The sequence below is a fragment of the Drosophila montana genome, unplaced genomic scaffold, assembly GCF_035044405.1.
Source record: "Drosophila montana isolate Dmon_TW-CO22-7 unplaced genomic scaffold, ASM3504440v1 contig_3274_1, whole genome shotgun sequence".
Taxonomy (NCBI): Eukaryota; Metazoa; Arthropoda; class Insecta; order Diptera; family Drosophilidae; genus Drosophila; species Drosophila montana.
The window spans coordinates 278,395-291,720 of NW_026998157.1; the positions used below are offsets into that span (position 1 = coordinate 278,395).

Here is a 13,326-nt window from a genome sequence, read left to right on the forward strand (position 1 = left end):
TGTTAAATCTTTGGATCAATATCTGTTCGCTGTTGAATACAATCCGAATACTGGAATTTATAGAATAGTTAAGAAAGATGTTAAACAGATAAGAATAATCTAGTCGAGAGTGGCCAACTGGAAGATACCCTAATCTCAGTGCCAAGCTGCCCTACAAACATCTGGCTATATGTACATTCATATGTCGCTAAGTCTCGTCTCGTGTTCCCACACTTTTCATGAATAGAAATGTATTCTTTATTACCTTCGAAATGATGTATACACAAAGTTGCGATGTTCTAGCTTTTTGCAAAAATTAAAATATCTTTCATTTGTTTATATTCAACGATAACTCTTGTGCAGGCCCATTTTGGTCTAGCTGGCTCTTAAAAACTTTGAATTTTGCTTTGAAACCCACGTCTAAAATCGATAGTTATCGGTTTTGTGAACATGAAATGATCTATAAGAAAATCTTTAATTGGCGATATTATGAATATGAAAGTTGTCAAAAAATAGCTGAAAACGAACGGCGTTGTTCGCAAAATCGATATCGTTATCAGTATTGTAAACATTTAGGGATTTATCGAAAACATCGATAGTTATCGGTATTCTGAACGTGAAAAGAGTTATAGAACAAATCTGAGTATTACAAGTATCAACTTTAGAGAAGATATCCGCAAAATCGATAGCTATCGGTAGTTATGAACATAAAATGAGTTATCGAAAAAATCGATAGTTAGTAGGTATCAAAAATCGATATTTCCCACAACTGAAGAGAGTCCCCCAATTGAATGCATAAATGTGTTGTATGTGTAAAAGCAAGCTGTAATTATTTTGATGGCGTTTCGTCCTGGGCTGCAGGGTATCTTCAAGTCGGGCAGTTCCCACTTGAACACTTAATATGGCTCGGCTAAAGTTTCGATTCGGCTGTTGCTCAGCCAAATTATATTGTCCTAGAAGCCTGTGTGTGTATATTTATGCGGCATAGAAAATTGGTTAAATGAACTCAGCTTTAATTCGAATTTATTGTTGGAGCATCTGATACACAGAATAAATGAACCCAAATGAACCACAGTGGAGCACCTGATGCTGCGTATACGTAATTTATGGCCGTTGCGTATACGCAGCGTTTCGTGTTGCAGCGCGTGGGTGGCGCAAAAAGAAAGTGTTGCCTGCTTTCAGGCGGCCACAAAATACACAGTAAATAGCTAGGCGCGGCGGGGTGGGGCCGCTGTTGTTGCCGTTGGGTGGAGCCGCCAGCGGTGCGGAAAAACTGGAAATTGGGAAATCGGAGAATGGCAACTAATTATAGCTGGCCGTGTTACTGCCTCCATGGCGAGCAAACGGAGCGCACCGAGCAGCAACGCAAATGCGGCAAATGCTGGGAGAGATGCTGACAAGCAAATAGCGACACCGTCAACGGCAGCGGCAGCAGCAGCAGCAGCAGCAGCGGCTGCGGCAGTGGCAGTGGCAGCGGCAGCGATGGCCACGGAATTGGGAACGCGTCAGTTGCGATTCGATTATCGGCGCCGCCAGCGGAAGAGAGAGAGAAAGCGATTCGATACGAAGCGTGACGATACGTTTTGATTTGATTCGATTTGAAACGGTGCCATGTCACAGTTGGAGCAGCAGCTGGTGCAGGATGTGCCGCAGATGGCCATAGGCGCCTCCACGCAGGAGCTGGCCGCGCTCATCGATGCGCATCTGGGTGAGCTGCGTCCGGAGCTGCCCGCCTGGCGCGTGGCCGACTCGCCCATCTCGGGTCGCGGCCTATTCGCCGTGCGCGACATTGCCAAGGGCGAGCTGCTCTTCCGTGAGCGCACACTGCTCGTCGGACCCACCGCGCATCGTGGACGCAATCTGCGCACCTGCACCCAATGCTATCGCCAGCCGGCCGGCGAAGATGGCAGCGATGCTGCGGCCCTCTGCACCGCCGGCTGTGGCCTGCCCGTCTGCGGCGGCTGTGTGGCGTCGCCGCGGCATGCCGTCGAGTGCCAGCTGTTCCGCAAATGGAAACCGAAGGATCCCAGCCGCATCGATCCGCGCGCCCTGCGCATTCTCAGCGTGGTGCGCTGCTTCTTCTTGAGCGAGTCGCAGCGCCAGCTGCTCTACGCGATGCAGGCGAACGCGGATCGCTACTATATGCGCGAGGTGCAGCGGGCAGCGGAGTCCTTTGATCATTTTCCGCGCGACCAGGACATGCTGGAGTATTTCTATCGCACCGTCTGCGCATTCAATACGAACGCCTTCGAGAGCCGCTGCCAGGTGGATGGGCGGGAGGTGGTCGCGCGCGCCCTCTTCCCGCTCGCCGGCATGCTCAACCATCAGTGCACACCGAATGCGGCTCATCATTTCGAGGACGGGGAGACGATTGTGGTCACCGCCACGGAGCGCATACCGCTGGGCGCCGAGATAACCATGTCGTATGCAAAGCTGCTCTGGTCGACGCTGGCGCGCAAAATGTTTCTCGGCATGACCAAGCACTTCATGTGCCAATGCCCGCGCTGTCAGGATCCCACGGTGAGTAGGCCAATCGATCAATTTGCTCGCCAGCTCCATTCAGGCCGATCGCCGATTGCGACACGCCGCCGCCAATCGCCCAAAATAGCCACTCTATCTCTATCTGCATCTCTCTTCTCATCTATATCTGTATCTGTATCTGTATCTGTATCGGTATCTTTGCCTTTGCTCAATGTGGGGCTATAGATATACATATGCGAGCGATTACGCGTCTCTCTACGGATCCGCACAGCCCATCCGGTCATCAATTAATCGGCTTTTGTATATATTTAAAAGAACCGGCACTTCGGTTCGTTTGTCATCTCCTCGATTTCATTGAACTTAATAGTTCATTACAGTTTTTGCTTAGGTGCATTCTTTCAGAAACACCTGATGCCACATAACAGACAGCCAGCCCCATCCACTCGCCACAACAGGAACCACAACGGGCCATTTAACCTTACTGAATCTTAGCTAATCTAGCCCAATCTAAGCTAACTTGAGCTAACATATTATGATTCTGCTTTTTCCTATGGCTAATTTCTCTACCTTGCCTCAGCTTACCTCACCCCAATCTAACAATTTCTGATTCTATTTCCTCACACTTTTCTGTCAAAGTTCATGTTAGTTAATCGGCATTTAAACTTGAGAGCAGAATGTCACAATATTGTGCAACAGTGGCAACGCCATGCACAAAAGCTGGCAACACTTAACGGATATGTGTCGAGAAATTGTCAAATTTAAACTGAATTGTCATTCGAAACCCATTTTCTAACTTGCGTATATTGTGCGATGTAATTTGTAAAGTGGCAACACTTTAACTTCCACTTGGCAAATATTGAGCAGGTAGATAAACTGTGCACAGAAACGAGATATAAAAAGCAAACTATTTTCAGTGATTGTTCACTGAGAAAGATACCTCAGAGGTATATATACATATGTTTGCCGTATTGAGTGTCACAAACACGAGAATTGATGTCAAATTAAGTGTTTTCTAAAAGAATATCAAATCAATTTATCGATTTATGGCATGTTCCATCTCTAGATAGACAAACAAATAAATCAAAATGGCGACCGAAAGCTAGTTAACAGAAATGGAACATTGCTTGCGGTTAGTTTTCAAATTAAATACACTGATTATTTAAATTGTGAAATTCCTATTTAAATAATCCACTAATTAGACGTTTCTTTATGCACTCAGTAAAATTTAGATTTACATATGTATGTACATATATATGCAACAGTTGGCATTGAGCACAAGATATTCGCATTAAATTCGCTCTCCCATTCAAGAAAACGCTCTGAATGACAACTTGTTGCATGGGCCAACAACATTTTTGTGATGTAATTCTGTCGCGCGCGCTCTCTCTCTCTTTCGCTCTTTCTCTCTCCCTCTCTGCCTTCTGCCCGCTCAGCCTTCCGCTGCTTGCTGCACTTGTTAAATATATTTTGAATGAAAACGTCACCTCCCTGGTGCATGTGAACACCCGCCTCTCCGCCTCTCCACCTCTCCACCCCTACGCGTCACGCTGTGCCCCTTTTTGTCAAGCTGCCTGTCATAATGCATATTCCTTTGGGCCTGGGCAAACTGCCAGGTTATGAGCTAATGGAAGCCCAAACTAGTTCAAGTACAAAAACACACGAACATACAGCCAACGCGACAGAGTGTGAGAAGCACACACACACACACGCACACACACACACACACACACACACACACTGAGACTGCCCTGCCCATGCACGCACATTCGGCACGCCAGGGGGCGCTGCGATAAATCTCGAGCCGTTGGGCCAGAAGACGCGCATTATGCAAGAACACATATCAAAACTCAACTGACGTGCGTCCAAATTCAACAGCAAAACATTTCAGTTTTGTTGATCTGCCCCATACCCTTTAAAAAGTGTGCATAGAGAGTTGTATCAACTTTTCAATGATGTTAAGTTTTAGCGACAGCAAACTTGATATCTAAGCTGTCGTATACAAAATGCTGAAAATCAGGACTGCAAACCAAAAACTATCGCTGGTTCGGTTCATGGCGCGAACCAGTTCCCTGCCTTATGGTTCGTTTCGTTAAGCTCGTTTTCAGGCAATTTAATTTTTAATATTTTTATATATTTATGACTAGATCTTGAGCTTAGTGCAGCTTAATTAAAGCAAGTTGCAAAGTAAATTATTAAATCGAATATGCAAATATGCGGCGTACAGGGTAGCGCCCAGTCATGCACTGCTGTCGTGCGCACTCTTTTCGTTCCACGTTTTTTGTTTTACTCTTTCATTTTTTTTTTGTCTGTTGTGTTTTAAATATACATTTTGTGCAAAAATCTCGACAAAATGAAAACTGAATGACAATTTTTTTTTTGTGGCTTACTTTTGTCTTCGTTCTTTTTTTTCCCTCGATGTTTCTTCTTCTTGTTTTTGTTTTCTCATTTGATGTTTGAGCGTGTGTATGAATGTGTGTGTGTGCGTGTGTGTGCGTTTGTGTGCGTGTGGGGGAATTTTCAAAGTGTGTTTCAATAGACTTGAGAATTTAACCATGTGCGTTTAAGTGGGCTGCAATTTGTAAAGGTGTTTGTGCGGGGGAGGAGAGGAGAGGGAAGGGGAGTTACGCTCGTGTGTGTGTGTGTGTGTGTGTGTGTGTGTGTGTATGGGGTGCATGGGTTAAGGCATAGAACATAAATGAATACATATACATATACAACTGATTTAGGGCTAACATTTTGGGCGCTTTTGCCTTTTTGGAACACGCTGCGTATACGCAATGTTTTGTTTTTTTTTTTTGTTATTGTTATTTTCATCGGTGACAACGTGCGTCGGGCACCTGGTTCGCGGCGCCAGGTCACGTGCCAGGTGGAACTGGCATTGTTGTGGCTGCGGGGCCGTTGATGATGCCATTCGGTCTGGGCCCAGTGTCAGGGACGCGCCACGCAATCGACTCGGCGATGTCTTAATTTATGTGGCCTCAACACGCGTGGCGCCAGCTGAAATCCCTAACGCTGGCCACGCCCACACATGTAGGCGCGCTCAATTGCAGCTGACAAAATGTATATATGTACATATGTACATATATACATACATATATTCTGGCTGCGTTTTATACCCTCTGCTAAAAAGGGGGCGGGGTATAACGCACCGTATGTGTTTGGCAGGCAGAAGGAAGGAAGAAGGCTTCTGGAATCCCACAAAGCGTATTTACTCTAATCGACCTGGATCTAGCTATATTCCCGTGCCCGTCCGTCTTTCAATATATATTCAACATATATCCTCTTCGGTTACCCTCCAGCATTTGTATCCTTATCCTTATCCTTATCCTTATTCTTCTCTGCCCTGCAAATTTCAAAAGAATCGGTCTGTTAACAGTTATTCTGGAACGCATTTGCCATAGTCTAAGGTGAAAGTGAAGAAGAAGAAGAAGCAGCGCATAGAAGCCAGAATAATTGTAACGGCAGCTCGTTGCGAAATTCCGGGTGCTCTTTGTCCCAGGGTATCAACAAGTCTTACTTGTTAACGGCTTTGGCCGACTTCGAGTGGAAGCCGCAAAAATGACGAGATGTCGCCTGGCCTGACTCTTGCCCAGAGCTGTGTGAGCGGACCGCAGTTTTTTCCTCTACTTCTTCCTCTTCTTTTTTTTTGTAGTACACGACTTTACGTATTTATAGGCGGCTCATAACCGCAGCGCCGAAGGGGGGCAAGGGGTGCGGTTAGGACTGCGGTGGGGTGGTGTGTGTGTGTGTGTGCGTGTGTGTGTGTGTGTGGGGGGGGGGGGGGTACAAATTGAAATGACAAATCGAAGAGTGACAGGCAAAGCGACTGTTGCGGCGGCGAGCGAGAGCAAGAGGGAAAGGGGGGGGGGGATGGGGAGTGTGTGTGTGTATGCGTATGTGTATGTGAACGTCAACACGCCATGTGCTTGTCATGCGTAGTTGTAGTTGTTGTTGTTGTTGTTGTTGTTGTTGTGTTATATCAAATCCAATTGAATGCAACAGAAAATTGAATAAGAGTCAAAAGCAAAAGCGTAAGCGGCTTTGCAAGCGCGCGCGTGTGTGTGTGTGTAGGTGTGTGTGTGTGTGTGTAGGTGTGTGTGTGTAGGTGTGTGTCGCGCCTTGGATAAATCATATTTCTAGTTGTTGCTGGCGCTGCCTCTAATTTGTGTTTTTTTAGTTGCGTTTAATGCTCTCTGAGGGCGTCGCTGCTGCCAGCGCTGCCGACGTCGCTGTCGCAGTCGCAGTCGCTGCCCAGCGCTCGCCTGGTCTTGTCGCCAATCGCCAGTCGCCAGTCGCCAACAGTCACTCGCAAACAAACGTCGCGTCGCATTGCGTCGCCTCGCAAAACGCTGCTCGCTAGTCGGTTGCCTGTTTAGTCGATCCTGGCCAGAAAGAGACAGCAAGAGACATAGAGAAAGAGAGAGAGAGAGAGAGAGAGACGTGTGTGTGTGTGTGTGTGTGCTCGACAGCATGACAGAGCGCATTAATACAACGGCGGCCATGATCGCCCATATGGCGCCCAGTCGGAACACGACGCCCGAGCAGCTGGCCCGCCTTATCGATGTCCATTTGGGTGAGCTGCGCGAGGAGCTGCCCAACTGGATGCTGGCGCCATCGCCGGTGGCTGGACGCGGCGTCTTTGCCACCCGTCACATTGCCGCCGGCGAGCAAATCTTTCGGGAAAGCGCCCTCGTCGTGGGCCCAACGGCGCGCAAGGGCTCCCAGATGAACACGTGCGTCTGCTGCCATCGCCAGCTGGCCGCCAAGCGGTTCCTCTGTCCGCATCACTGCACGCTGCCCGTGTGCGCTGAGTGCGCCGATTCGGAGGCACATCGCAACGAGTGCGACCACTTTCAGCGCTGGCTGCCCAAGGATCTGGTCGAGGAGACCGCCCCAGCTGCTGTTGCCGCTCCAGCTGCTGCTGCGGGCACAACGCCAGCCGCTGAGCAAACGGATGCAGTGAATCCGCTGTCGTTGCGCATTTTGACAGCGGTGCGCGTCTTCTACCTGAGCAAGGAGCAGCGCGCTCTGGTGGATGCCATGCAGGCGAATGCGGAGCGTGGCTATCGCCAGGAGATTATCAAGGCGGCGCAATGCTTCCGCAAGTTTCCCACCACAGATAAGCCGTTCATGGATCAGCTGTTCCGCGTCGTCGGCGTCCTCAACACGAACGCCTTTGAGGCGCCCTGTCGCGTCGACGGCCACGAGACGCTGCTGCGCGGCCTCTTCCCATTGACGGCGATCATGAATCACGAGTGCACGCCCAATGCCAGCCACTACTTTGAGAACGGGCGGCTCGCGGTGGTGCGTGCCGCACGGGACATACCCAAGGGCGGCGAAATAACCACCACGTACACCAAGATCCTCTGGAGCAATCTCACACGCGGCATTTTCCTCAAGATGACCAAGTATTTTGTGTGCAACTGCGAAAGATGCAACGACAACTCTGTGAGTAGACCCGTTCTGGGATCCATGATCCGTTATCCGTCATTCGCATCCTTAGCCGAAACGATGACCCAGTTCTCTGTCGAAGTGCGATAGCTGGATTCGACAATTCTGTAATCCGAATCTTTATCCGAAACGATGACCCAGTACTTTATGTCCAAGTGCGATAGATTCAACGACAACTCTATGAGTAGAACTGTTCTGTGGATCCGTTATCCGCCAGTCGAATCCTTATCCGAAACGATGACTCAGTTCTCTGTCGAAGTGCGATAGAAAAAATGACAGTTCTGTGAATAAACTCGTTCTGTTATCCGTTATCTGTAATCCGAATCCTTATCCGAAACGATGACCCAGTACTATATGTCGAAGTGCGATAGATTCAACGACAACTCTGTAAGTTTATCGTTCTCTCATTTGTTATCCGTTATCCGAACCCTTATCTGAAACCATAACCGAGTACTTTATGTCAAACTTCGGTGGATTCAACGATTAACTTTAGATTCCTTTCACCAATCGACACCGTTATCCGCTATCCGAACTCATATCCGTTCGAGGACTCAGCACTCTGGGTGCAATGCAACAGTTGCAGCGATAACTTTATGAGTAGATTCGTTCTGCGATGCGTTATCCGTTATCCCCTATCAGAGTACTTATCCGAAACGATTACCAAGCACTTTAAATGCAACTGCCATAAATGTAATGACAACTCTCTTTCTGCGATCCATTTCTTTAATACATTTTCGTAATGCATTATCCGAATTCTTATCCGAAATGATGACCAAGTATTTTATTTGCAATTGCGACAGTCTAAAATCATTCAGCGAACTGTGTTATTATTTGTCATCCGGTATCTGGTATCCGGTATCCGTTATCCGCTGTCCGGTATTTGAATCCTTATTAGACACGACCGCATTTACAATCGCATAGCTATCGCGATACATCGCAAATGGCGTGTTTAATTTAGTTGAACAACAACTTGGGCAAAATTTATGCAAATCTTAATATCAAATTCAATTAGACAAAGATGCTAACAAAAGCTAAGATATATCTAAATATGTCACGCCAACCCACCACAAAGTCTGCAACTATTTCAGCTTTTAGTTGGTTTACTATTTAAAAATTGTACGATAATTGTGCTTCTTTGTACTACATATTCATATATGTATACTTATACAGCTTTGTTGATGAGTTTGAAATCAATTAAAGAAAGTAAAACATTGCTGGCAGCTTTGTCGTGCATAGGAACGTTTTTCTACGACGTGGCAACTCTCCTCGACTTGATTTCAATGATTTGCACTAGGTGGCAACTCTATGCTTGGTACCTGTTAAGAATCTGTGATAATCTAAGGGGCCCTGAACCCATTGAAAATGGGTAAATAACCGAGTCGATCTAGCCATGTCCGTCTGTCTGTCTGTCCGTCTGTCTGTCCATCTGTCCATCTGTCCGTCTGTCCGTCCGTATGTATGAACGCAAGGATCTCAGAACCTATAAGAGCTAGAGACTTGAAATTTTAGCTGTAGATCCTCCTAGTGCCCGCGCAGATCGAGTTTGTTTCCGATATTCGATATTTTGCCCCGTTTCCAAGTAATCGATAAAAATCGATATCGAAATCCTGTTTTTTGGGCAATTTCGGTAAATAATATGAGCTAGAGTCACCAAACTTGACATGTAGCTGTTAGAATAGTATATATATATATATCAAGTATCCTTCATTTTATACCTAGCGCCTGTTGGAAGAAGAGGGTTCAGGGTATCCTCTAGTCGGGAGCTCCCGACTAGAGCCTCTTACTTGTTCGATTTAAAGCACAACTAATTTTCCTCTGCTTCTTCTATGCGAAAGCTTTGCGTCTAGTTAAAGAACTGGACTCTATTTAGGGTATTTTCGATGTTCGTATTCCACCAAGTAAATGTAACTTGATTTGAAATTTAACTGGATGTTTAATTTTCAGCGAATGAGGTTGGGAATTCGAATGTTAAAACAATATTAGGAGAATGTGCATGGTAAAAATACTTTGTGATCGATTTAGGTTAATTTGGAGAAACAAGTCTTTAAACTGGATAGCTGAGTATTTTTTTTAAAAAAGATCCCAACAAACAATTATTGGAATTTCTGAAATGTGAATTGTTTGTGTCTCTTCGAGAAATATCTTTGAATAGAACCGAAAGAGTCCGCAGCTGCGTTTGAGTGTCTGAGCCAAATATACTTACATATATACGTCCATATATATTTATGCTTATGGGAATTATAGTGCGGGCAATGTACATACATACATATATCGCCGTTGGATTTGATGAATAATAGCATTTGGCAGCGACATGACAAAAATGCGCCTAATTAGATTAGTTGTATATGATTTTTGTACGAACCTCTGCTCAGATCATGCAGAACTGGCAGACCCCGCAGACCCCACAGACCCCGCAGACCCCATAGGTCCCATATACATATATATAGCATATATGTATGTATGTGCATATATGTATGTATATTCGTGCAGCTCACATCCTACGCGGACACCTCCAACGGGCGGGAACATGAGCGTGAGCTCATTAGTGCAACATGACCAGACCCAGACCCAGACCCACAACTGACAAACCGCGCGACACACACACACACACACACACACACAGACACATACACACATAGACACACACAGACAGAGGGGTTGTCGCATTTTCGGACATGAACGGTGTATTGCCCATCCTCTGCCCGCCCGCTTCCCTGCACTGAGTACCATACATGACAGTCGCAGTTTGACAGGCCCCATAGCATGCCCCCCCCCCTCCCCCCTCCGCCCTCCCCCCTCCACCGTCATCGGCCCATTAGCCCAGCCTCTAGACAAGGCGGGCGGGTTATGCAAGTGGCGCCGTCGAACAGAAAGACATAACAGAACCAAAAGAAAAATATATATATATATATATATGTATATGTATATACTCAGGTGGACGTCAACGACGTCTTAATGCTCTTTAATTGTTTTTTTATAATTGGGTTGAGGACACTTTAGCCCCGACGCACTGAGGCCAAAGCATACGCTATTTACAGGGTATCGACATGTTGGGTTCACACTCGAAAGCTCTTCAAGTTTTTATTAAAGTTTTTTTTTTCAATTAAGGGAATATTTAAAGTAAATACTCTGATTCCACAGGATTTCAGCTACAGTATTTAGTTTTTAAAAAAAGTTGTAGTGAAATTCAGTAAATCTTCTCTGTCTTTTCTGTCTGGATCCGCTTTCATTTTGTGTATCAATAAAATATCGTCAGAGTCTTGCTCCATGTATAAGAATTTGTTTAAGTGCCCATCAAAGTTAACAGTCAATTAAACATGCTGTCAAAAGCAGTTTGCTCATGTTAGCTTCGTTTAACAGCGCTTTATAGGGGCTGTGCTGCCACCTAGTTTTGTTTAACTATCTGGCAGCGTCAAGGTTTTTAAATTTTGACAGCTAAATAGGAAACTTTAAATCTTTGCCTGAGTGCTGCCAGCTTGTGCATTAACCAGCTGGCGTTGCCAGTTTGTCAGCATGCCGTTGCCACTCGTGTACACAGTTTGAAGGTTCGCTTCTAAGAGTTATATTAACATGAACTTTACCAGGCAGATGTCAAAGTCAAAAGTCATTTAAATACATTCCAATTGTTGCAATGTCTAATTGGCATCACTTTTTGTTGCAGGAGAATGGAACGTATCTGTCGGCGCTGTTCTGCCGGGAGCAGGGCTGCAAGGGTCTGGTGATACCCGTGCAGACGAAGACCCTGCAGCCGGACTGGCGCTGTCTCAGCTGCGAGAATGTCTTTCCCCACGCCAAGATGGCGCGCTATCAGGACTTTGCCCTGAACACGATCAACAATCGGATCAATACGTGCAGCGTCCGGGACATGATACACTTCATCAATGAGCTGTGCCCGCGCTTCTGTCCGCCCTCCAACTATGTGCTCATCGAGGCCAAGCTGAACGTTATCTGGCGCATGACGCGATTGGGCGCCGAGGAGTATACCCCGGAGGAGATGGCCATCAAGGATCGCTATCGGGAGGAAATTCTGGCCATATTGCATAAGCTGGGCGCCGGCGAGTGTACGCTGAAGAAGCTCATCAACGAGGAGATCCAGTGAGACGGGTTATACAGTGAGAGCTGACAGTTCTTGGACCCCGCACTATCTGTGTGTTTTCATGTGCGTGTGTGTGTCTGGGTATATGTATGTCTGCGTGTGTGTGTGTGTGTGTGTGTGTGTGCTGGGGCAACTGTCGGCCATGGAATTGTTGTAGCTAAGCAGTAGAAAGTGTATTTTTTTTCTTCTATTTTGTAAACACTTTAGGAATACAATAAAAATCCAGCTCTTTAACAAAATTCACTGTTTCATTGTTGGGGGAAAGAGAGAGAGAGGAGGAGATGGGGAGAGGAGGAGAGAGACGAGGGAGAAAGAGACGAGGGAGAAAGAGAAGGGGAGAGAGAGGGTGGAAAGAGAGAGGTGGAGAGAGTGAGGGGGAGAGGAGGAGAGGGAGAGAGAGAGAGAGAGAGAGAGAGAGAGACAGAGAGAGACAGAGAGTGAGAGAGAGTGAGAGAGAGTGAAAGAACTATGGAAATAATTCCAGAGTTGGTTTTCTGTCAAAACCTATAATGTAAGGCCCCGATATTAGATTCAATTGATTGCCAATAGATAGTAGGGATCCGTACGAATAAAATAAGTATAACATTCCAAAACCGATCGGTTGAAAAAAGTTGTTGTCCAAAAAACAATTCGTTTGTAAAGTCAACCTTTTTTGATGATATTTTGGAATATCTCGGCCAAATAATGTCCGATTTTGGAATTTTATACCAATTTGGACTCGTAAGGGTCAGTACTATCGATTTGAATTAACAAAATGAAAATCTAAATTTTGACCCAAATAGACCAAACAGCAAGGGGTTACATCACGTTTTTTCGCAAATTCGGGATAGGTTCAAAAATAAAAACTTTTTGATGATTTTCATTGAATATCTCGGGTAAATGATATCTGATTTTACAATGTTATACCTTTTTAAATTCGTACGGATCCCTACTAACAACTTGCATTCAAACAAATTAAAAATCGATGGGTTGAAAATAGTTGTTGACCAAAAAACGATTCGTTTGTAAAGTCAACCTATTTGGATGATTTTTTGGAATATCTCGGGTAAATATCGTCTGATTTTTATATGTTATACCTTTTTGAACTCGTACGGAAACCTTCAATCAATTGGATACATACTGGATACTGAATATATATATACTATTCTAGAAGCTACATGTCTAGTTTGGTGACTATATGTCTTATAACTTACGAGATTTGCTCAAAAACCAGGATTTCGATATCGTTTTTTTTCGATTACTTGGAAACGATGCAACTTATGGATTATCTGTAACAAACTAGTACTGTTCGGGCACTAGGAGGACGTACATTCCAAATT

At 45.6% G+C, this 13,326-nt stretch overlaps 2 protein-coding genes across 3 annotated transcripts; both read left to right on the forward strand.

The window, feature by feature from the left end:
• Positions 1-1,632: 1,632 nt before the first annotated feature.
• Positions 1,633-3,067, forward strand: LOC135434141 (SET domain-containing protein SmydA-8-like). The gene is made up of 2 exons (XM_064690557.1): positions 1,633-2,499; positions 3,038-3,067. The coding sequence occupies exons 1-2, from the start codon at positions 1,633-1,635 to the stop codon at positions 3,065-3,067; spliced, it is 897 nt and encodes a 298-aa protein (XP_064546627.1).
• Positions 3,068-6,727: 3,660 nt separating this feature from the next.
• On the forward strand, positions 6,728-12,246 carry LOC135434138 (SET domain-containing protein SmydA-8-like). Of its 2 annotated transcripts, none has more exons than XM_064690552.1 (2): positions 6,728-7,908; positions 11,573-12,246. In XM_064690552.1, exons 1-2 carry the CDS (start codon positions 6,931-6,933, stop codon positions 12,008-12,010), a joined length of 1,416 nt encoding a protein of 471 aa, XP_064546622.1. In that variant the 5' UTR covers positions 6,728-6,930; the 3' UTR covers positions 12,011-12,246. The 2 variants fall into 2 exon arrangements, with proteins under 2 accessions (XP_064546622.1, XP_064546623.1); XM_064690553.1 differs by lacking the exon at positions 6,728-7,908 and adding an exon at positions 8,236-8,298.
• The last annotated feature ends 1,080 nt before the right edge of the window (positions 12,247-13,326 follow it).

Coding starts and splice junctions, on each gene's coding strand:
- LOC135434141 (XM_064690557.1), top strand. CDS start 1,633: ATGGCCATAGGCGCCTCCACGCAGGAGCTGGCCGCGCTCATCGATGCG. Junction 2,500..3,037: donor CGCGCTGTCAGGATCCCACG/GTGAGTAGGCCA, acceptor ACCTTGCCTCAG/CTTACCTCACCCCAATCTAA.
- LOC135434138 (XM_064690552.1), top strand. CDS start 6,931: ATGACAGAGCGCATTAATACAACGGCGGCCATGATCGCCCATATGGCG. Junction 7,909..11,572: donor AAAGATGCAACGACAACTCT/GTGAGTAGACCC, acceptor TTTTTGTTGCAG/GAGAATGGAACGTATCTGTC.